General features: G+C 31.4%; 2 protein-coding genes across 4 annotated transcripts in view; one reads left to right on the plus strand and one right to left on the minus strand.

Moving 5' to 3' along the window:
* The window catches only part of LOC143256084 (M-phase inducer phosphatase 3-like), a 32,892-nt gene extending 16,078 nt beyond the window's left edge, over positions 1-16,814 (plus strand). For 2 of the 3 annotated variants that reach the window (XM_076512803.1, XM_076512804.1), the window contains 11 exons: positions 2,262-2,369; positions 3,015-3,110; positions 4,132-4,284; positions 7,876-8,247; positions 12,250-12,334; positions 12,728-12,765; positions 13,050-13,112; positions 13,503-13,601; positions 15,206-15,339; positions 15,636-15,753; positions 16,090-16,814. In XM_076512803.1, the coding sequence (XP_076368918.1) occupies positions 2,262-2,369; positions 3,015-3,110; positions 4,132-4,284; positions 7,876-8,247; positions 12,250-12,334; positions 12,728-12,765; positions 13,050-13,112; positions 13,503-13,601; positions 15,206-15,339; positions 15,636-15,753; positions 16,090-16,188 (1,365 nt within the window). In that variant the 3' untranslated portion in view covers positions 16,189-16,814. The remainder of the gene's footprint in view (positions 1-2,261; positions 2,370-3,014; positions 3,111-4,131; positions 4,285-7,875; positions 8,248-12,249; positions 12,335-12,727; positions 12,766-13,049; positions 13,113-13,502; positions 13,602-15,205; positions 15,340-15,635; positions 15,754-16,089) is intronic. The other variant, XM_076512805.1, reaches the window with a different exon arrangement.
* Positions 16,815-19,777: 2,963 nt separating this feature from the next.
* Positions 19,778-25,841, minus strand: part of eIF3a (eukaryotic translation initiation factor 3 subunit a) — a 38,192-nt gene continuing 32,128 nt past the window's right edge. Inside the window, exons 21-22 of the mRNA XM_076512758.1 lie at positions 23,944-24,762; positions 19,778-20,388 (exon numbers count right to left, since the gene is read on the minus strand). Of these exons, the coding sequence (XP_076368873.1) occupies positions 20,318-20,388; positions 23,944-24,762 (890 nt within the window). The 3' untranslated portion in view covers positions 19,778-20,317. The remainder of the gene's footprint in view (positions 20,389-23,943; positions 24,763-25,841) is intronic.

Consider the following 25,841-nt stretch of genomic DNA (forward strand, 5'->3'; position numbering starts at 1 on the left):
GCTCAATGCTGGTGAAATGTTCTTAGGCTGACAACTTGAAATTCTCCTTCCATATCCCTCAGGGTCTTTTAAGAAATTTGCAACAGCAGTTTTACTATGTCCAATCTCACCAGTGATGGCACATTGAGAGAGACCTTGCTTTTGCAGCTCGACAATTCTGCCATGTTTAAATTCTGTCAACTATTAGCTTTTGCCATGTTTTTACCCAATGTAACACAGGAGATGTCAGTGGGAGATGTTGACAATGCTAATGCTTGAACACAAATGACTAAATTTTGTTATGTGTTCACCGATTAATGCTTCGTTTCAGTATGGTCTTAAACTTTTGATCAGCTAGTATTTAGGCTAATTTCATAGTGTTCACATTTTCCCCTATAAGTGCTAAAAAAGTTTTTTATTTTATTTTCCCTTTTCTTATTTACATCTTTCTTAGCTCTACTCAAATAACTGGTTGAGTCTAACAACGCAAAATGCATATTTTTTTCTGTTTATTGGCCTTAACATTTTGGCCAGCAGTGTATTTACAATTGTGATAAATAAGTTACATTTAAATTCCTACAATCCAGTGAGTTTTAAAGAAACTATCAGAGAAAAAACAATGTAGTCGTTAAATATTTAGCATGTAAAACTATCTGATGTGTAGTGATAAAATTTTAGAGTTAGGTTAAATATTACCATCTTTTTCCTTATCTATTTACTTGGCAGTAAACAGATTGACAGGTTTGTATACTTCCAGTCTCATTTCAACAATAAGCAAAATAAGAAGAAATGTGATTTTTTATGACATTTATGTAGGCCTGGTGGTTAGGGAACTGGACTTGCAATTCAGAAGATGCAGACTTAAACCTCTGTCACAGAAGATGCTTGCCTTTTCAGCAATAGGAGCATTATAATGTGGTGATCAATCCCACCATTCATTGATAAAAGAGTAGCCCAAGAGTTAAAAGTGGGTTGTGTTGACTAGTTGCCTTCCTATCTACTAGTTTAGGAATGGTTAGTGCTGATAACCCTTGTAGCTTTGCAAGAAATTAAAAAGCAAAACAAACAAGATGCATTTGTTACTGTAGGCTAAATCTTATCAAGCTATGAGATGGAATTCAGCCATTTAAATGTGTACAAAAGGGCTATGGTTTTGTAAACTGGTATCAAACGTGCACTGATTATAAATGATGCCCTGGTTTGTTTTCAAGGATTTTGCCTGCCAGAAACTTAGAAAATTTAGTCAGTGGGAAAAGTGTGCTACATTCTGGTAATTGTTACATATTTTAAGTATTTGAAAAATGCATTACATATTCGTGTTCAAGAGTTTGGAAATAGCACATGCAAATTATATCACAAAGTTATTTTGTGTCATGACATAAAAGATTGTTTTGCATAGATATTATTAATTAGTTTATTTGTGAATGAATATTTTCTAGTTGTATAGTTGTTAATACAGGAGTTAAAAGCAGACAATTGTTGGAAGTTATGTTTGTAAGTCATTGATAATCAGAATATAGCAAACAGGCAATTAAGTAATAAACACATAAATAGCATGGCATGAGTGGTAAACAACAGATAGATAAAGATAACAGCAAAAAATGTAAATTCATGGCCAAGAAAAAGTTTGTGGGAAGTAAATGCAGTAGAAGTGATAGGATTAACTTTAAATATATTTGAGGAAAACAGTTTCAAAAAAGACGAAAAGGAACAGATCATACATGAAGTGGAAGATCAGACAATCACTGGAACAGAAGTTTACAAGTATGATAACTCAATGACAGTATAAGTGAATCGTACACAAAATACTAGTGCTAAAGAAATAGGGAAGGGTTGATTGGCTTGTCCATTGAAATTCTAAAGTAACTGAATAGGTATAAGTGTACTTTTGACAATAAGAAGAATATAACCATATAGCATTTGATATCCTTATGATCACTATAGTGTAAATAATTTGTTGTATATACATTTAACTTGTTATAAATGTATGTGTATATCTATATTATTTTAAGAGCAAGTGGAGTGTGTGCTGTTCATTTATTGTTGAATTTGTCACCAACAAATCACAGACACCTACTTTTGAAAAATCCTAAGCCCAATAACAACACAGTATATACTTATACTATAAGGAAGTATAAGTAAAAGCCTTTAATTGACATTTGGATAAAATAACATCTGACATTTGGGTGCCATTGTTGTCCATTTTACATGATTTAAATAAGTATGCAATCTTTTAGTTACTTTTTTGAATGCTTATAATGACACTAAACTTCCTGGCACAGGCTGAGAAACTACAGTCAACATTTACTAAGCTACCTTGTTGTACACTTAATTTGGAAGAAATTTCCTCTGTACCAAAATCCTCAGAAACTTCATCTGCCACAGAATTGGTAAGTTCTAACACGAAGGATTTCCATCAGTTACTAATGAGACGTTTCATCTCATAACAGTGAAACACATTTGTACATAACCTTAACATATGAATTTTTGGCCAAAGTTCTTTTAATTTTTTACTTGAATATTAAGGTATTACTGAAATACTGACCACTGGGACTTTTTGTTACTTGGGTCATAAATTAAGTATATTTTACCAAATCTAACTGATGTGCATTTTTTTTTATAAGAGCAGTTTGTGTGGTTTACTACGAAGGTCTGTAGAATAGGACCATTGTTGTTATTTGTATTTCATTTTCATGGTACATTTTTCAACTATACTAAAGTTGTATTCAGCCATTAACTTTTAAAGACATAATTAAAATACTTGTTTGAGAATCGAGTAATATTTTATGTCAATATAATGTGTCCAAATGATACATTTTGCTGTGATGTATGAGACTATCTAAGTCATATAAATAAATAAATCTTATATGGATTGCTTTAACAACATCATTGATGCGGAGTGATACGTATTTCAGTTATGGTGAAATGCATAAGAAACCAAACTGTTCATGAACAAGCATTCATGATATTGGCACTAAATATTTCCATTTAACACAATGAATTTTTTGTTTTCTTTCATTATATAACAACATCAGGGTCAGCCATCTACCAGTTTTTCTTCCTCAAGTTCTCTGATTGCAAATGGGTGTTGTGATGATGGTTTCTTTGAAGTTTCTGATACCATAGAAAATGTAAGTGGAATTTTGATTCTTTAAAACGTAATTGACAGTAGCATTAACCAGATGTGACCCAACCTGAAATGACAAAACTAGCATTTCAGTGAGTAGTCACCAAAGTTATCTTGTCTAATATTTTTATTCATCAGTTGAATACAAATTTTTCAGTGATATAATAATAAAATGTCATACTGTGTTAAAATATGAAAAAATTTCAAGCCTTAAACCCTAACATTTAGAAGCTTATATTTCTCATCAGCTCTTGAAGAATGTAAAATTCTGCCCTCTCCCAAGTTTAGTAACCTTTTTCACACAGGTTGAAAATGAGCAAATGTTGATTTTAACCTATCTTCCCAAACCTTGGAATACATAGACAACTTTGAGACTTGTGTTTTCTTTCCTCAGAATCATAGAATATAAAAATAAAACTTCAACAATTTTTGTGACATTTAATTGAAACTGTTTGTGGTGGGTGAGTTTTTTTTCAATGTTTTAATTTTAATAACAAATAGCTATTAATTAAATGGCTGCACTGTTTTTGGATTATTTCATTATTGAATGACTTGGCTACTATTCATTACACCTAAGGTGCTTATTGGTCTCCAAACACTTGTGTAGATATTTATTTAAGAATGAAATGTCATCCTGCAGTTGTAAGGATGTGATAAAGATTTTCATCAGTATTTAATACCCCCTGCAAGTACAGCAGTAAGTCTACAGATTTACAACGCTAAAGTCAGGGGTTTAGTTCTCCTTGGTTGGCTCAGCAGATAGCCAGATGTGGCTTTGTTATAAGGAAACACACTCATTAATATTTAAAGAATTTTAAAAAGGGTCTATGAATTCATGAAAGCCTTTTAAATGAATTTATTTCTCAGTTTAAACATTATTTTAAACAACAACCAGTAAGTAAGTTTAATGTATGCTGTATATTAATAAATTAGTTTTGTATTTAGTTTCTTTAGTTGAATTGATAAATCTTGTGTAAAAGTTATGATGACTTTTCAAGCTTTGAACTCCTGATGTTTGTATGCAGGATGAGAATATGCCATGTGGAATGTTGGAACTTCTGACATCTCCTATCATTCAACCTGGAAATGTGGAAATTCAACAGAAAGGAAAAAAGCAATCATCCCAATCATTGCTCAGGAGGTTCCTTCCAATCACATCACACATGTCTGGAGATGAGGTACAATTGGACAACAGACAAAGTTTCTAAAGGCAGTTAAAATTAAGGAGTGATTGTCTATAACACATAAGTATGTCTAAATATTTAGTGAAGCTGTTAGTTGGGTTACCTGAGGCCTGGCATTGTCAGGTGGTTAAGGTGTTTGACTAGCAATCTGACGGGCTTGGTTCAACTCGCTGTCACACTTTCTTACTTTAGGTTTTTGTTCCCCACAGTTGAAATATAAATTACTCTCTAGAAATTAGGTTTTTGAAGGCCATGTACTGAGGATTATTAAAAAAGAACACTTAAAACCTGTTGCAATAGGGTCATGGTTTTGAATCTTTGTCTCATGAAATGTGCTCACCCTTTCAGTCATGAGAGCATTATAATGTGACATTCACTTCCATTATTTGTTGGTAAAAGAGTATCCTAAGAGCCGGAAGTAGGTGGTGATGGCTACCTGCCTTTTGTCTAGTCTTACACTGCTAAACTAGGGACAATTAGCACAGATAGCCTTAGTATAGCTTTGCATGAAATTCGAAAACAAACAAGATGGGTTACTGGGGTGAGTCATGTTTAAATGGTGGCTGACTGTAATATTAATAGGTACCCAGATGTTTATTACTACTGGAAGCTGAATTTCCAGTGGTAATTACAGGCAAGTAACTAATAATTGCCTATAATATTTAAATGTTTATTAGTAGAATAATTAGTAACCAAATTACTAGATGCTGCTGTTGTCAAATAAAGGCTGCTTATAGAGGACACTGAAATTTGTCCATGTTTGTTTTAAGCCTTGTCATAAATATAATTGCATCACAGTGCTGCAGTTGATACAGAACAGAATTAGTTTTAATGAAAATAATTTAAAAATTAAATATTAACTGTTACAATAGACATCTTTGCTCAGTAGAGAAAAAAATATCAGTTGGTCTGTTGTTTGTAATGTGTGTGTTTGTAGTTTTATTGATACAATTATTGTGTGATTAACCAATTAAAACTATTTAGTGACCTATTATATAAGTTGTTTTAAAACGTTTTGTCCAAGAAAGCAGAAGTATGTAAAATAGATTTTATTTGGGTTTTAGTTTTTATGATGTTGTTTCTTCAGAAGCAAAATAAAGCTTCTGTTTTTCTTGTAATTGATACTTGAAATAAATAATCTGTACTTGGTGAAAGTCTATGGAATTGAGGAAAAAGAACGTAGACAAATGGATGTTTCACAGAAACTTAATTTATTAACATTCGTTTGTTTTTCTTGTTTTCCTCTTTCTGTTTTTTATTTGAAGAAAAGGTTTGAGGGTTTTATGAAAACTAAACAAAATGCAAATATATTAAGCCACAAGTTTTCAATTTCCTGATGATTATACAGGGTGTTTGGAAAGTCACTGTGCACTTATATATTTATTAACAGACATGTTTCAATATAGAATACAGGAGGTAAATATGAATGACAATTATAAACGATGTTGAAAGTGACCCCCGTTGGTATCAATACAGGCTTGGATCCTTCTTATTTTGTTTCTGAACACCACTATCAGTTGCTGGCTTGAAATAGACTGAATGAATGCTGTTATTGCTGCTTTCAAAACTGCACAGTGACATTCCGAACACCCTGTATTATAAAAGTGGAAAATAAACCTTAAGAACATGTGAAATAAAATACGTTATTGAAAATTTTGGTCTTTTATGTTGTAATGAAAAAGGTAGGAAAATCGGGCATGTAGGTTGCTTTGTTTAGTAGTCGTAGGGATGGGCCTTAGATGCTTTTAGTGAAAGCAAAATGCTGTGTTCATGTTAAGTTGTCTTATTATTACAGTGACTTTAAACCTTGAATAAATTTAGTTTTGTATATTTTAGACATTTCATGCTTTAACAACCTAAGATTTAGTTTAAATAAAAAAGCTTTTTATCATTAGAGACATTTTGGGAAACTTGCTTTTTTATATTTATAAATCAGTACTGCCTCATTATAATGCTATTGAATATAAGGCTTTGCTGGTTTGGCTTCAAAAATTTAGTGTTATCTGCTGTTTAGCTCATTTTCATGTGGTTTCAGAAGGTGAGGTTATTATGTTCTCTCACAAAATAAAGGAAAAGAAAGTGGAAAGTCCAGAGCGCAGTGTCAAATGAATATCAAATTCAGATGTGAACTTAATGTTGGGAATTAAAAAAGGAAGTTAGAAATTTGACTTGATTGTTGAAGTAGCAGGAAATTGCCATTGATATAGCATTTCGTAAAGGATGGGTTTAGAGTCACATGGGCAATTTTCTAGTCTTTTGCATTCATGGGAGCACGATTCAATCTATCTGGTCATAAATGTCGTTAAGGAGGAAATGGTTTAACTTTGAGAAAAGTAAAAGAAGTTTGAAAAATTGTACATTGACGAGTTCGAGATGCTGCTCAATGTCAGAAGGACTTAGAGATGTCTTGTCATTATTTGTTTAGAGTAGCGTTTAAGCCTACTTACTTTTGACACAATTTTAATTATCTGATAAAAAATACTGATTGTTTTATCTTAACTGGGATCTTTTTGTATCTATGTCCCTTTGTAAATAAACAGTTATTTTATTTTAATTGCTTTGGTAGTCTGCTGAACTCATACATGATGAGTATAAATATCTTCTGGACTAGTTGGCTATAAAGTTACCCCAGCATCAGTGGTTGTATTATAATGAAAATGTAGTAATTATTTTTGTCCTAGATACCTCAGTTTTGATATTCTCTAAGTGTAGATAACTCATGATTACGGGGGTTGGAATATGAACTTCAGGAAATAAGGTTTACTTACCACCCAGTACTAGCAGCAGTAACATATTTTGTTTGTTTGTTTATTTATTTTTACTTTGTTTCATTAAGAGAAACTACATAGAAATGGTTGTTTCAGATGTGGGACGTGGTGCTTAACATCTATATTTTTTCATGTGATGGTTGCAGATAAAGGTTAAGCATGATGAATGTTTTTTCACTTATTAGTTTATTATTATAGCTCTGTTTGTTTGTCTTATATATATGGTGCATTTTTGTCTACAGAATTGCTTTAAAAGATTTTGCAGGATAATGTGATGCTGCTGATAAACTCTTGTTTGTGTGTTTAAATTGTCCTAATTATATATGCATGTGTGTGTGTGTGTATCAATTAAGCCTTATTTTCTGTGTTTTAATGCATTTGCTGCCATGTGTCCCACCAATAGGTTACAACTGACTTTTATTTATGGACTGGGTAACACACTAGTGGGTCACAGACAATTATGTTTCAAAGCTAAATTTCCCCTGTGGCATAAGAGTTTGGGACACTGACTGCTCCTTGGAACTTTTAATTGTTTAATTTTTTTTATTCTTAAATTATAATGCTGCAGCAAATGTGTCAAAATAATTTGTTTATGGACCATCAACTGTAAGTTTTATGTTCCTCAAATGTATTTGTACTTATTTTACAATGTTATATTTTAAGACATATTTAACTGATCTTTAAAAAAATAATAGGTTATTAATTTTATGTGGAAATATCTAGTACAATTATATTCTGTTTATTAAGGCCTAGTAAACTTGTGTGGAATAGTAACATTTTCTCACCAATCCAAATATTTCAATTCCTTTTTTTTTAGAATGATACCTTGCATAATGTGCTGTCAAAATCTCCCAGTGCTCCTTCATTGTTTTCTTCTGAAGCTAATAAAAGAAGTAAAGTGACATGTGTAAATCAGTTTACCCCTTGCAGCTCCTTGTTTGACCCCAAACAAGATTCACCTTCGCAAGTCTTTATGTCAGAATTGAAAACTGATGGTAACATTCACAACAAACAGATGGAGACACACAGTGTTTTTGTATGGCACAGATCACTATCAGAGGTAGAAGGTCAGAGAGAACTTAATAAAGATTTCCAGTCTGCTTTCAAAAGACCAGAGCCACCCAAGAGTCTTGGAAGTCCTATTCAGATCAAAAGAAGGAAAAGCTTGTCTTGCTGCAATGATTCTGGTGTAAGTTTTTATGGGAGATTTAAAAAATATTTAAACTCTGACATAGATTTTTTTTTCCTACCTGAGTTTCCTATTGCACTTTGTTCTTTGATAAATTTTATCTATTACATTGAACAACTTGGAGTGTTGCTTATGTTCAGTTATCTTAAACTGTGATGGCTTTCTTATGTACAATATTATAATTTATTTTGCACAAGGAGCAAGAGTTTTACTGATTTTGATGTTCCTAGGCCTATTAAGTTTAATTATTATCAACTGTGAAAATACTTTAGCTTTTATATTAAAACTCAGACTAACATTAATTATTCAGTGCTAATTAACCACAGGTTTTAAATACTAATTAGTGCTAAAACTAAGATTATTGTTCTGTTGATTGTAATATCATATAGAATATAAACCAATTAGCAGATTGCAAACTTGTAATTTAATTATTGTTTGAAAACATCTGGTATTTATTATATATATTAGTGAAATTAAATAGTTAGATATGAATTAAGTTAAATATGTGAACAAAATCATGGGGAAGGACTGCATTAAAAACAGTAAATCCCAATCTCTGATTAATTATATTATAACCATAAAGTTCTGAGCCAAAACAAAACATTAAAATGAAACAAAATATGCTGCATTAAAAAAAAATCCTAGGGTAGAAGCTACAGCATGGGATTTTAAAATGTATCCTAGATTTTGGATGTGACTGAAGAAGTAGGGCCCACATTGTGGTGGGGATACACCATCTATCAGTCTTAACCTTCAATTTGCTAGTCTTATATAAGAAGATTAGAAATTAGGAGAGTGAGATGTGGGTGTTCAAGCTCATAACGTCCCACATTTATATCACCTTTCACTACCTGCAGACAATTGTGGGAATGTCACTGCTCTCTCAAGTTAAAATAAGAATAAGAAAAAGATAATATAAAAAGATGGAAAAAAATAAGATACTATCATTTGGGGGAAAGCAAGATGAAATTAACCTCTTTAAGTTAGCATTCCTGCCCCCAATACGATAGAGGCACTAATTAACATCAGCCCCCACTAGTACAGCGGTAAGTCTACGGATTTACAACGCTAAAATCAGGGGTTCGATTTCCCTCGGAGGGGGGGGGCTCAGCAGATAGCTCGATGTGGCTTTGCTATAAGAAAACACACAAACACACACTAATTAACACGACACTGAACCATATCAGTATACTAAGTTTACTGTGACTGTTGTGCTTTTTTATGCATCTCAAGATGTACATCCACATGAAGTAGTGCTAAGTTCATAAATGACCTTATTTTTAGCTAAAAATAATTATTTGTAATTTTTAGTAAAATTTAATCTTTAGACCCCTTTCAACTATATGTTTAAAAAAAAAAAAGGTAGTCTTGTTTCAGTTTATCCAAACATAATGACTCTCGATTTGTGCGCTGATATACACAACTGTATAGTTTATATTATAAAGAAAAACATTTGAACTATCCTAATAAAGATTATACTAAAACAACAACATGTTAATTTTACAACTTAATATGTATTTAAGTTTTATAACTAATCATTACACTAAGGAATTGAGTAGCCACATACTTGTATGACTTTCCTCAACTGGATCTTAAGAACAGACTAGAATAACTTTTTTTTTTAATTGAGCCTTTAAGTTTTTGCACCATCATGAAATTCATTATGATACTCATTCCTCCAGCCATAAAATTTTTATGATGATAACAAAGAGTTTTAACAAAACAATCTAACCTATATAAAAGCAAGTGTGTGTCACATAATGTCATGCTTGATTTCTCAAAATAGGAGTTATAAAAGCCAAGTTGCACTTATCTAGATAGCATAGTTTGATTATGTCTGCTCATTATGATTATTGTGTCAGGTGTGCAAGGAGGCCATGTGTGTTGTGAAACCTTATAAATGTAGTGAGTGTTGATATAATAAACCTAAAGGAAAGATGTAGTGTGAAATCACCTAGTCTAGAACTAAGTGTCTAAAAGTTATAAAAGTAAAAATATGAATTCAATTTTAAAAACTTAGAATATTTCTGGATTAGTCTATTTTCTGTTATACTACCAACATTTTTTTAAAGAAAAATCTTTTTAATTAATGAAAAAATTACATAAAGAAATCATCAAATATTTTTTTCAGTTTTGTTGTTTCATTTTATACTTTCAGTACTTAGACTAACAACAATATTAGGTTATACTTTTGTTGCTAAGCAACATTTCATAAAAGCCATTGTTGGAATGTTGTGTTACCATGACGCACTGCCTTTTATACATAATTAGTTGCTAATGTACCTGACTTTTACCAATAAATATTCTATGAATGTGCCACAAATTCATTTCATGAATGATTTCAGTTTTGATTGGCTCATAAAGGAATTAACCAACGTTTGACTGCCGTTTTTTACTGTTTTGTTGATCAAGCTTGATTTTCCAAAATTTATTTCTGTTAGTTATGAAAGATGATGTTAGTGTTAAAAGTTCTTACCATAATTCTGATACAATAGGTTGTTCATAAATAAATGTCATTTTTGAACTGCAAATTTTGGTAAAATATAAACCAGTGTTGTAAAACAAGTTTTAATTAAAGTAAGCACCATTTGCTTCAACACACTTTTGCCAATGTGTAACGATGCTGTTTATGTTTCAATGAACTCACTGAAAGCTTCTTCTGCAGGAGCCTGGTTTTGAAAGTGTTTATTGTTCAAAAAGTTGTCAAAGTGCTTGAGAAAGTGAAAATCTATAGGGAAAATGTCTGGGGAATAAGGTGGATGATGCAGGACCTCGATTCCCAATTTGTTCAATTTCTGGAGCATCAGCCTTGACAGGTCTCATAATGCTGATTTTGTTGATCTTCAGTCAGCTTATGTGGAACCTGCTTATCCAACTTTTTTGTCTTTCCAATCTCATTCAGGTTGTTGGCAATGCTTGATATGCTTGTGCCTAGCTTTTCTCCAAGTTCAATTACTGTTGTGGGAGGGTCTGTCTCAACTGTTTCCTTTAATGTGTTTTTATCTAAGGATGGCTTCCTTCTACAACCTTTGTGGTCTTCAAGACTTTCATCTCCATGTTGAAACCTTTGAAACCAATGCTTAACTGTATGTTCAGTAACGGATCTATGGCCAAATGACCAGTTGATGTTCCATGTAGTTTCGGTAGATTTCTGTTCAAGTTTGAAGTCACAGAGGAAAATCAGACAAAAGACTTTCTTTGCTGCCTTTAGTGTTGTGAACCTCACTCTGAGAAGAGTTGAAACAGCAGACATTTAAGACACTTTGTAAGTGACAAATGTTGGATTAAACCAACCAACTAATGATAAGTTACTCAATATTCAGCTTATAAATATCACCGTGAGATTTGTGACATTTATATTTTGACAACCTAATACAATAAAATTGATAAAAATTGTACTCCACCAACTTAATTCAGTTAATGCTGTTACAGATGCAGTCAATTAATTTTTTAATATAAATAGCATATAGTATACTTGTTGCATCTCATAGCTGGCCTGAAGAACAATGGTGTCGGACAAAAGATGTTATTGGCTCTGGATATAGCAGATATAGTGTGTTTGATATTTTGTTACATATTTCTTTACTTTCATTCAGGAGTTTTTATAATTCATTGGTGATCTATAATTTTTAGGGTTAAAACTACTGGCAGCAAAAACTATGGGAGGAGCTTCAGTCTCTTTGGAAGTGTTTTTGCAAAACTTCCAACAACCTGTTCTATTCAATCTGACACACTGTATGAAGTCTGATTATGACCACAGTTTGAAGTGTGCATTTGTTTTGTTTCATGTTTAGTGCCTTAGAATATGGTGTGTTGAAATAAAGCTAGTATTTTTAACCTAATGAGGTACATACCTTAGTTCTCAAACTAAATTAATATTCATGATGTTAGGTAGATATTTTTTTTCCCAAAACCAATTTAAATGTTTGTATTTTTGACTACAGCTGTTGTTTATTTTTGAGAAATATTTAATTTTTTAAACTGTTGTTTGATACAATACAGACAATTCAGAGTGGACTTGTCAAAAAGGCTGTACAAAGATCAAGTTCTGAAACTGAGGCATCAATCATTAAAGCACTACAGAAATGTACGTTCATAGAAGTTTCTTTTAATAATACCAGTTGTCTTGTAATAGTATCAAGTGGTGTTAAAACATACCAGAATTTTTTTTCATGTTTCTTCCTCCCAGATTATGCTAATTATGTTGACATTTTTTTCAAAAGAAAAAAACATTTTTTTTACATTTCAGAGAACTTAACTTTATGTATTGGTGTTAATGCATTTTGAAGGAGAATTATAAAAAACTAAATTACTGGTTTAGTAGAATAATTTGTAAATATGTAACTGTTTAATAACTTTATTTTCTTGTCTTATTTGTAAATAGTGTTGAAAGTTTTAAGGCCAGCATAACCATGTTAATTTTGTTATAATTTTTCTGTTATGCATATTTGAAACTAAGAGCTTTCAATCCTGATTACAGCTGATTTGAACCCTAACCTCATAGGTGATTTTTCAAAGGTATGTTGTCATACGTAGACATATGTTTAGAATTAATTGTAAAATAGTAAATCAGTGGAATATGTATATTCCATATATTACTTGTTGTTAAATAATAACTAAACTTTAAGCTTATTAAAAGCAATTCCAAAGCACACTTCACAGATTATTTTAAAGTAGAAAGTTTTGTCTTAATTTTTTGTTTTCTGTTAACTAAATCAAGTTTAAACTGATGGAAGAAAAACTTTTTATAGAGAAATGTATTTTACTGTTTCTTTTATTATGGTTATTTCAATATTATCCAGCCTTTTGCATTACCTCTGGTTGAAGGAAAGTGCAGAGAACTAAAGAACATTTCTCCAGATACAGTAAGTTGGTGTTTTGTCCTGTGTATTGATATTAACATTATTTTCATCAAATCATAATGCACATTTACATATTTCTAGGCATTAAGTTATTGTGAACGAAACCATAATTTTTAAGTTTCTCATAGTGTACCATACAATAAGTAATTTAAACATATTTTATCAGCATGAAGTTTTATATCATATGCTCACAGATGATTAAATATGACTTAAAAATTGTTAATTACTAGAAATACCACTTTGCTATGAAACATTGGATATATAAATTTTATACTTGAATCTGTAAATGTAGTTTGTGATTCTGTTATTTGTGTGTGATGTACCATTTTTTTAATGAATGAACAATATCTAGTGACATTCTTGTTAGCTTCAGTTTATTTTATGTACATTTAGATGGCACAGCTGATTAGTGGTCACTATGACCACGTGGTCAATAAATATACCATTGTTGATTGTCGATATCCATATGAATTTGAAGGAGGCCATATTATCGTAAGTGTGATAATTTTGAAACTTGTGTAATCTTAGTATCAGTGGATTAGTGCCAAATTAATACAAAGAAAAATTGAATCTGAATGGAGTATAGCTACCTGAGAGTAGGTTTGTTATAATATTGAAATTTTTTTATCTCTGAAACAACATGTGCAAGTTGTATGGCTTGCACTTCAAATCTTTCTTCATTATCAACTGTGACTTTAATAAACATTAGAAACAAGGATGTAAAACTATATTCCGTTTTTTACGATAGAAGTGTATAAAATTATTCTAAGTTTGATTGACTGTTTGGAAATTTGTACAAAATATACTTAAGGCTATTTTAAAGGTTCCTTTGCTCAGTTTTAAACTTAACAAATTTAATTTCTTCAACCATGGTTTCACCAGTATCTGATGATGTCTTTACTGATGAAAACCTGATTGTAAGATATAGTAATTCACTGTTTCTTTTAAAACTTCTTTTTTTATACTATTTTCAAAGTAACTGCAACATTGTATGGAGGTGGTTGCTTACACTGAGTCTGGATCTTCACAAACTTTTGTGAGCTTCAAATAAACATTATAATTACATTGTGTACAAAGGAATCAAGTTTTTACTAGAGTATTTTTATTGAGGGTTTATCTGAATATATGTACATCTACCTGACTCAGACTTTTACATAGATTGTTAGTTAGCTGATGGATATTTGATTTTAATTTACAGAGACAGCTAGTGATTGATGTTTGACTTTAACCTACATAGACATTCAGCTTTTGAATGTTTGATATTGCTGTATAGATGATGGATATTTGACTTTAATCCAAATAGCTAGGTTTAGCCCTTTAATAACTTGCAAATACGTATATATTCAGCAGACCTATTTCCAAACTTGCATACCAAGTAATCAGTATTAACTAAATGTTTTTGTGAATGATTTTATAGATTGTCATGAACTTGCTTGAATCACTGTCTCCTGCAAATGTGACATATTCTAGTGGTTCTTCAGAATATATACTTATCTGATTAGATTTCTATATTACTTCAGAACACTGGGGTGATCGCCATAGTCAAATTATGGGGCAATACAGGTTTGACAGAATGGTATTTAATTTCTCAAAATATATCACTTATGGTGGTAGTATTTGATCTGGCTGAAAATGTGTTTATAATCAGAATTCTGTCCTTTGTGAATACATGTTTCTGTGAGGTTAAAAATTCCAAAAGTAATTGTTTTTTAACTTGTTAAACTTACTTCATAGTTCATAAGCATATCTTTAGTACACACATTTTATTAAAACATTCAACTTTTTTGAGTCTGACAGACATATACTGTTCACTCAGAGCTTGCCACATTTCATTCAGATACACATAGTAAATCCCGAATTATATACAACTTTCCTTTTCCAATATGCGTGCACTTGGTTAAAGTTGTCCCATTTCTAACAGTGCATATTCAGATAAACATAATTGTCAAGTAATGTTTTTTAACTAGTTCTTTTTCTATTTACATATATTTTACTCATCTATTGACTAGTGGTTTGGTTTCATAATGTTTCTCAAGTGTTTGTTTCATTTCATTTGCTAGAAGCTGTTGTAACTAATAGCTTTTGTCTTTATAAAGGGTGCTAAGAATATATACACCAAACCTGGAATTGTTCAGGAGTTTTTCAACAACGACAGAAAGCCACCAGAAAAGAACTGGAAACATATAATTGTTTTTCACTGTGAATTTTCTTCTGAAAGAGGTCCTACACTGTAAGTTTGCAGTACAATATCCACAGTTTGGATTTTTTTTTTTCTGTTTGTTTATCACTCAGTATTGCCTTTTAAAACAAATTTCAATCTGCAAGCACCTACATTAGTGTGAAATTGAAAATTCTTTTCACAAAGGGGCATTTCTTTTGCTCCTATTAGTCATTATGCCAAAATATGTTTTCTTGTGCAGTAATACTTAAGCTGCACGTTGGCTTTTGTTTAAAGGTTCAACGTTAAACTGTAAGATTTTATCTTTGTTTTTAATGGTTAACCATTAAATATTTTGATTAATTTAGGTGCAGGTTCCTCAGAGAAATAGACAGACAAGCCAATAAAGAATATTACCCTCACTTATTTCATCCAGAAATCTATGTTCTTAATGGAGGTTACAAAGCTTTCTATGAAAAACATTGGGTAAGTTGTTTCAGTTCTAATAACTAGTAAAGCAAGATCTCTTAGTGATGTTTATTCATTTTGTGTGATTTGTAACAAAAAACAAATTTTTGAGGTGGCTCCAAATCAATATTTGGATAAACTATTTGTGTAAACATTGAATTGGTTTAGCCTACAGTAAAAAGGAATCATTAGCACTTAGAGCTACCACAGCATAGAAGTAATTGTGTGTATTTGTTAGTCTTGATGAGAGAGTGATTAATTAGTTATTGAAGTTAGCTGTTTAATAATAAGAAAAAAGTTTGGAATTTTCTACTGCAAAGTATCTATGATTGTTTTATTTCTTCCTTTATGTAGGAACTCTGTGAACCTCAGCAGTATAAGCCCATGAAACACAAGGACCACAAATATGATCTTTGTCACTTTCGGGCCAAGTCCAAATCCTGGAATGAGTAACAAACCAATCCTTCGAGTTTCTTATTCTCATGAAGAATGTTGAAATTCTCGTATTTGCACCTTTTAAAATAATCTAATAGAATTAGATTACAAATATAATTATATTTTGAAAAATTATTTGCAATAAGAATATTGTTGTTATGATTTACTATACAAAATAATAAATTTACATTTGTGTGTGTGTGGTTAATACCAATTTATATAGATGACATACTACTTGTGTGACTGTCCTGCATAATTGCAATTATAGGAAAATTAAGATTTGTAATACTAACGTTTTGCATAAGTTAGGGTTTTGGCCTAAGTATAGCATAACATTAATGATTTTTAACATATGTCTACTACATTTTAAAACTGCATGTTAATGTTTTTCTAATAATGTTTGACAACTTTATTATAGTTATCAATTAATATAAATTTGTTTTAACACATGACATACTTAGCTGGAGCATGTAACAAAATATTTTTATTAATACTAGATTACACAATTTTATTTTTACCTTAAAGTATTATTGACAAATCTGGAGTATTTTTTAAAGGAATTAACATTTAGTTTATACTGAGAAAAGGTGGAAGTTTGTCAAATTTAGATATGTATCAGAACAATAAATGTTTTCAAAAATTAACAGCTTGCTCACGACAACTGCAGTTCATTAACTGTTGTATCAATTGTTAACATAACATAGGAATATTACAACCAGCTTTAAAGTTTATTCTATTGAGCCCACATATTCTTACAAGAGCTGATTGTTCAGTTTTGGAACTACATCAGGAAGCAAATTAACATTTTACTTGTGGAATACATTATGTGAAAAAAGCCACTGTTATCCTATATTAGGTTATTTAAACAAAGAGGATAAACTCTTTAGCCACTTGATTCAAACACATCTATCAAAGTATGAGATCTTGGTGCTTCAGGAACTAATTTGTAATTCACAATAGCAATTTACCTTTAACAGAACTTCACTGATTATTCTCTGACACATTCAGGAAAAGTAACTGATATTTGTATCTACCAGCATACTTTATACATAACTTAATGTTTCTTGTTCAAATACTGTAAATATTCATCATCAAGTGTTATCAGTTTGTTGTACAGTGGCTTAAAATAACAAGATAATTTTCTAACCTTTTCCCTGATGTATAATACACGTTTATATTTCATGCTAACTAACAACTTGAGCATAATTTGGTTTAATTACTGTGAAAAGTCAGCTTGGGAAAAGAAAAAACAAACTTTGTCATGACAAGAAACCCACTAGCAGAAAGAATATCAGGATGGCTAATATGGGAATTAAAGCAGAGAATATTTTGACCTCTGTAGGTCATTTTCAGGTTAACAAAAATAGTTATAAAATCAAAGTAATTCAACTCGGTGTGCACAACTACATTAACTTTTACAAGAGTATTTGTGTAAAGTTTGTAAAACTGAACTATATTATGACTACTTTGAACAGTATATTCATTGTTCTTAGTCTTATTAAAGATAATAAAAAGGATGAAAATTATGGTTTGATCATTCAACTGTACGTATAAAAATATTAGTCAACCTTCTTATTTTCATCTATAACAGGTAAGTATTTTTGACAAGCTGCCTTGCATTTGGTCAGCAGCTGTAAGTGAGGGATGCTTGGCATGGCCAGGTGGTTAGGGTGCTCAACTTGCAATCTGAAGGACCCAGGTTAAAATTCCATCACACTAAACATGTTTGCCCCTTCAGCTGTGGGGGTGTTATGATGTTTCAGTTAATCCCACTATTCACTGGTAAAAGAGTAGCCTAAGAGTTAGCAGTGGGTGATGACAAGTTGCCTTCCCTCTTAAACTGCTAGTTAGGAAATTCTACCATAGATAGTCCGTTTATAACTGAAATTCCAAACTCAACTACAAAGTCAGTACTTGATCTCATTGTACAGTTTCCACGTTGACCAGGACTACACCTCACGCTGAAACTTCTCTAACATTCCACAATTTTAACTGGACCTCTGGTTAAAGGGGCAATACACTTGGGTGTAAAACAACAAATACACTTTCTTATTCAAGCAGTATTAACAGTTTAGTGTTAGCTTAGATCTCTTCCCATTTCTTTGTATTTATTGTACAAGATTAGTCCAGTAGGATTATTTATTGCTAACAAAGTTAAGTTATTAATCAACCATGATAATGCAACAGTCAATTTTTTTTTTCTCCATGTCATATTCCTACTGAAGCCTCCTACACAGCAGGCAAGTACCCCACTAACTGAAGTAAAAGTTTAACCCAATAGCAAGTTGCTTTCTTGTATGAAATGTTACATGTTATGAATTTTCTACATGCCATTAAAATATTTAAATCCTACAAACGTTTCCCCAACTTTTAAGAATTACCGTAACAAAGTTATGGAATTGCTCAAGTTACAAAAATATAAGAATCATAAAACCTGTGATGGCAACTCTATGGGGAATTTAAAGTGTGGAAAATATATAAAATAAAAGCAACTTAAGTTGTAAAACAGACCAGTAATTAATATACGAGGCTTCTGCTTTACAAATAGTAATACTTATGTTGTCAACTTTAGTAGTTCTCTTACAACCTTACTTTTTACATAAACCTGTACCCTTCAAGAACTTTTACACTGGGACTATGAAGGTCAAACAACAGTTCTATCAAGATATCTGTTCACCACAATTATTGTCTTCCTGGAAGATGAAGATGGGTTCAAATACTAAGAATGAATAATACTCACTCTTGCCAGTAAACTGACACTTGACTGAGACAAAGCTTCACACCTGTACCACTTTAGTTGTGGTCAATTAATTATGATCGTATGTATACCTTTAGCTTTGCTCTCCACACTTAATGGTTTGCGATGCTCATTTCAACATTTAGTTTGGTATTCAATAGCTATTTAGAAGCAAATTTTTCACTAAGGCTACTTCATAATGTGTGTAATATTTCTGAAGCAAAATTCACACCTATATTTACGGTAAGACTGTTTTAAAAAAATTTTTCAATACATATCTAAATGCTAATTAGTATCGTATATACTCTTCAGTTTTTTACCATTTCTTACAGGGTCCATCCTTGACCTGTTGAATCTAACTTCTACAATGTCACCATGTGCTAATCTCATTCTGAATCCATACTGAAGTTACTGGGCATAGTTCTACTTTTCCATGCTTTATACTGATACAGCACTTTATTTTCACACCATGAAAAGAGCAACATACCAGTATTACTTGTCTTTACTAATATCTTTTTACTCAACATTTTCATTATTTTCTACACTGAACAATGTACTTTATAATTACCAACTCGAGCCTTCCAAAGATGAAGTTATTTGTATATAACCACATCACTCACAGGCCAGTGATGCAAAATTGAATACCACAATACAAGATGTTGAAAACTGGTTTCATCAATAATGGCAAATACATCTTTATTTTTTTTTTAAAAAGTACATTAGTTTCTAAACATTTCTCTAAAGATTTTCAAAAGAATCAGAAAAATGAAAATCAAAACATTTAAAGAAGCAATAAGGAATCCTTACTGACAAGTACTTTCTTTTAAACATTTTTTTGTGAAAATGTATCTTAAATTGATGGAAACAGAATAAAGGTGAAAATTCTGTTTATTTTCAATCTAATACAAGCAAAGAACATTTTCCTACATGTACTTCACAATCAGTTCTCTCTATTTTGCAAATTAAAGCATAGCTTAATTATGGATACAAATCAAGCAGCAGGTAACAGCTCTGGTGTGAAAAGAATCTGACAAAGATGCAACAAAAATTCTTTAATCAAGGAATTTAGAACAAAGGTTTTTTCTTGTATGTTAAGGAAAAAAAGGGCAATTTCTAAAGAAAATTATTTTTTTTTTATATTCCCATATATTAGTTTATTACAAAAACTTGCACTGAACAACCATACTTTACCATGTAGATCGTTGTTCACCCCAGATGTTTACATTCACCATAAAATAAAAAGTATTTACCAAACACCAAGTTTTATATACGAGGGGGGGGTAATTTTGTTTAATATAAACCCATATATTCAGCAATGAAAACAAAAACGTTCAATTTTTTTTCCTGAAGGTTTTGAATAGTGAACAAAAGAAAAGAGAGAAGAGACATTTCAAGAGAAGAATATATTACTTAACGTCTCACAACACGCCAACCTTCTTCATCAGGTTCATCCTTTGGCCGTTCTTTACGTTCTGGTGGTCCTGTGAACAAATAAAAATACCAACACTGGCTTATTTTAGGATAATCATGCAATTATAAGCTTTTACATTTTTTTGAAGATATTTATAAACAACTGTAATTGGAAATATTTAATTTCTTAAAATTCAGTTACTGTTTCAAATTATTTGCATCCAGTTTAAGGAAAAGCGTATGTACCAGTTTTAATAACTCTTCAAAAAAGAAAAGTTTCGTTTAGATAAATAGTTGAGAGAAATTTTTTAAACCATAAGTAAAACTAAAGGTAAATAGCATTAAAACCAAATGTATGCAAATATGAAGAGATTTGGGTTCTATAAATAACAAACATACAAAAGTGGACTTATTTTATTTTTATGGACTAACTGAAACCTGGATACATTTTCTCAAGTTATAAATCCTAACAACTTTTTTTAAATTTATTTTCCATTGTTATAAATAACTATTTAAAACAGTAAGATTTATACACTTTATAACTTGAGCTTTCAGAACAAAACCACTAGATGGTATCCATGCAGAGTAGTGAGTCAGGATTACATACAAGTTGGTTATGTTTCATTTAAAGGAACTTTAGGGTTATTTAACAATATCAATTCCTTCATGTGTTGTATGACTTTTAGTATATATTTTGACCAACCAAGAGGTAAATTTTAATAAAAATGTGAGGTTTAGTCATGAAGATTTGTTTGTTTTAAGTAAGCTTTTAAAGAAAATATCTTTCAAATGTTACTTTAGTGAACTTTTCTATTACTTTTAGTCTACCACAGTATCTACCAAATATTTCTAACATCTTAGTATACAAATGCTGGTATGGACCTAACAAGTCCACCATTAATTCTTGTCCACTCCATTTTATTTTATACATAACATGATTCAAAAAAATATTTAAAAAATATTTGCATCAAGACCCTTTGAAATCTAGTTGAGCCAGTGGTTTATGTACTGCAATTTGCTACTCAAACTCTTTTCAGTGGACCTTGTAACCATTTTGTGCTTGTTATAGCATAACTTTAACAGTACACATAACTTCACAAAGTTTTGCATATTATCAGTAAATAGTACAAGGCTTTCATATGCAAATTATTAGATTCTTTTATAAGGTTTTAAGATCTTTTAACCCTTTTGTGACAGGCTATGTCATCATGTTTGTTGACTCGCATTTAAAATTTTATTGAACTACTGTTTTATGAATTTATTTCAAGTTTGGAGTCAAACTGTACACTATAATTCAAACTATGTATACAAGTTAATTTATTAATTTAAAAGTAAATATTAAAAGAACACACCTAAATATAAATTTTAATGAGTCACATGGTATGTTGAATGTTTAATATTAGATGTTTGTGTTGTCCAGACACTAAGTTTATACTTTCGTACAAATTAGGAACTCAAATTACCAATATTAACAAGCTATAATATGAAATAAGAACCTCATTTTTTATTTTGCTGAGATATGGCTTATGTACTGAATCAAACACAGTGGCTCCATTCACGTCTTTCCATTTTTGAAATAGTCTTATATAGACTCACTTCAACATATGACATGGGAATAAACAATCAACAGCTTAGAGTGTCCTCTAGTGGTCTTCTCAGTCATTTTAATCTGTGAGGAAACTACCACATTCTCTCAAACCAAGATTCCAAGAAGGTAGGTTGCATTTTAGTTTACTCAAAGTTTAATATTTTTTAAAACCGAATACTTTAGTTACTAAGCTTAATAAAATTTCAGTGGAATTCTATAGCATCAGTATAGTTATTTATGATTTTTTGGTTATTCAAAAGGAAAAAAAAAAGTTTGATATTTTTCATGTACAAAATTTTAAAAGGCTTAGCAACCGAGTTTAAAGGTTGTAGCAAAAAATATTTCTCGATTTATTATTCTGTATTTTAAGAAAAAAGTTTAATAATTTACTTATAAATAGTAATAATTATTTATATTAACTGAAATGTGACTTTCAAAATACTAGTCTACTGAAACACAGCCAAGAGAGGGAAACCTAAATATTAGTTTCATATTATTGGAAACAATGAGTGCATGTGCACTACATCATTGCAAGTTATGCAATGTTAGCTGATCATAACTGGAAGATTAATATATGTCATGAGACAAGCTACTTAGACTAAATATTTATATTTGTGTTACTATTTAGTCATTTTAACATGAAAAAAAATCCTCTTTTTTTTTTTTTATGATGGTTACAAACTTGGTCAAGTAACAGACCCCATGTAATTAATTACAGAAAATAAAACAAAATCCTGCTTAAAACAAATGAATGAAATGTATTTAGGATGAAGTATAGTTTTTTAAACCATAACGAGAAATCACTTTGCACTCAGATTAGTAAAGAAAGACTCGATATTTTTACAAACAAACCTTTAGTAAAAATCTGTTTTTTTATACAAAATACTTTACTAAAAGTCTATTAAATTTAGTAAAAAAATACACATGCTATATCAAAAGTCATAGTGCAAATAAAACAAACTCATCCATTATACCAAACCTGTCATAAAAGGGTTAGTGATGTTATTCTTGTACAAATTTTTTTCTTTTCAAATGCAGACAATCCAACATGCAAAGTAATCTTGATTTTATGATAAAAAAATTCTATTATGCATTAAAAAATATCAAATTTCACACACAAGATTTCAAAACTTTGGATTTTTTTCCCTAGAAAAACCTTTATCTGTCATTCTCACTAACAAATCTCTGTACAGGTTCTGTCAACCAACATAAAAACTGTAAAATACATGAAATGCTTTTTTCCTTCTGGAAAAATTACAAATTATAATATCAAAGTGTAGTTTAAACCTCACAACTTGCATGCTTATATAAGTACATATGTTTTTAGCCATGTATAGCTATTATTACAGAATTTGCAATGATGCAGTGCATATGCACTCATGTTAGTCTATCCAAGAACATAAAATTGACCTTTACAAAGTGACCTGCCTTGGCTGTATTTTAGTGGAGTAGTGTTTTGTAAAATACAGTCACATTTCAATTATAAGTTATATTCTAGCTTGTCAATATTGCAAATTTTAATAAGAAACTAAAAACTTTGTATTTGGACATGAGAAACATCTTATTTGATGCAATACGTCACAACAATATGACACAGTTAGGTGTAGTTAGGTGTGAGTTTTTGATATTTACCTTTAAATTAAGAAATTAACTAAAGAATATTATTAAAAGCAGAATTTGAGACCAAATTTAAAGACATAAATTCATAAAATAGTAGTGGAATAAACATCTGAATGCCAGTCAACAAATGCAATGACATGGTTTTTGACTTGTATTGACTGGGTTAAAAGTTAATGCACAACACCAAAATAATGGAACAATGCACCATAAACATAAAAAAACTATACTTAACTACTCAGTATGGGTGTTACTTTCAGTTCATATGTAAGTCTTGACCTGATGAAAATGATATTCAACTGAATAACACAGATTAAATTAGTTATTTTATTACAACTAGAAAACAATTACAAGCATAAATATGCAAAACATAAAGTTTGTTACTCTTTCAAAGTGAATATTTTTTTTTTACCAAACTCACCCCTTTTAGGTCCTGACCTCCAATCGTCACTGTCCCTACCCCTCATGCCACGATCATCACTTCGCCAATCCCTTTCACCATCTCTTTGAGAACGGCTAGGTGTTCCTCTCTCTCGCCAACTCCCACTTTCACGATCCTGCTGAGGCCTGCGGTCATCTCCTCTCCAACCTTTATCTCGATCTGAAGGTCGGTCCCGCCATTCACGACTTCTCTCTGGTGGCGGTCCTCTTGTATCTCTCTCTCTTGGTGGGGGTCCTCTCCAGGATGATTCTCTACTAGGAAGACTTTTAATGTCTCTGCCTCTCCAATCATGATCTCCATCTAAAGGTGGGCCCCTCACCTCCCTGTCGCGGTCTGGACCTCTCACCTCCCTGTCACGCTCTGGACCTCTCGCCTCCCTGTCACGCTCTGGACCTCTCACCTCCCTGTCGCGCTCTGGACCTCTCACCTCCCTGTCACGCTCTGGACCTCTCGCCTCCCTGTCACGCTCTGGACCTCTCACCTCCCTGTCACGCTCTGGACCTCTCACCTCCCTGTCACGCTCTAGACCTCTCACCTCCTTGTCACGCTCTGGACCTCTCACCTCCCTGTCACGCTCTAGACCTCTCACCTCCCTGTCACGCTCTGGACCTCTCACCTCTCTGTCACGCTCTGGGGGTGGGCCTCTCATATCTCGATAACGGTCAGGAGGAGGACCTCTAATATCTCTGTCTTGATCAAACGGAGATCCTTTTATATCTCTGTCTTCCCTAGATCTACGCCAATCTCTGTCATCATCTGATGGTGGTGGCCGTCTTACAGGGGGAGCCGTTCTCCACACTCGTGTAAAATGTGAAAAAATTATCAAATGATTAAATATACTAAATTCTAATTTAAAGACAATAAAACATTATCAAATGATTAAATATACTAAATTCTAATTTAAAGACAATAAAAGTGTCTTAACATTAAATGAACAACCATAACTAATTTTTTAAAACTTAAAAATTTCCAACAGTCCTATGGAGTTTTACAGAAATGTTTATTGATTACAACAGTTTGATGCAACATAAAATTTTCTTATCAAACAACTCTAATGTGATGTTCTAGGCATCAGAATATGATTGGAATTATCCTAACAGATGTGATCATAATTTTATAAAGGGGGGGTGATTCAACAGAGGTACTAGTTGTTAAATAATAAAACCTTTGCTTAGACCACTTGAGCATTGATAAAATGTTGCTTAAAAATATTGAAACTTTTTTTTGTTCGCTTTAATAAGCAGGCTATGACATACATTATGATGACTTGAAATAAGCATGATTCAGTTATTGTGAAAAATGTAAGGTGTTTACTGTTTTGTATTTAACATGCCATAGGATGCACGTGTTTAACATAGGTATGACATTCAAAAAAATCCAGACTGACTGGACAGACATGGGTGATGGGAAAATTACTTTAGCTATGAAGCAATGCAAAATTATAAAGGATGATTCAATATACAAAAAATACATTATCAATTGAAAAAAATAAAATGTGAATCAATAGTGGTACAAAAAAGATTTAACTTTACTATTAAATATGTTCACAAACAACAAGACCAAATTCCTAAAATTTTCAATAGTTTTTCCCACAGCTTCCAAACTTCTGCGACATTTGTAAAAAGTTATAACTTGCTGTCAGTGAAATAAACTCTTTCAAAGTAAATTCCAGTTAATGAAACTGTCCTGTGCTTAAACTTATTTAACAAACTGTGTTAAAAAAGAAATCTAGAACACTGCAGTTAGTAGCCATCTTGAAAGTTATCAAAATTAAAAATTCACATGCATTATATTAAATGTGATGCTCAATAAATTCTTTGCAACAAAACAGGAAATAAAAGTGAAAGGTTTGATGGATGGAATCAACAATATAAACA

This window comes from Tachypleus tridentatus, chromosome 7 (genome assembly GCF_004210375.1).
Source record: "Tachypleus tridentatus isolate NWPU-2018 chromosome 7, ASM421037v1, whole genome shotgun sequence".
Lineage (NCBI taxonomy): Eukaryota > Metazoa > Arthropoda > Merostomata > Xiphosura > Limulidae > Tachypleus > Tachypleus tridentatus.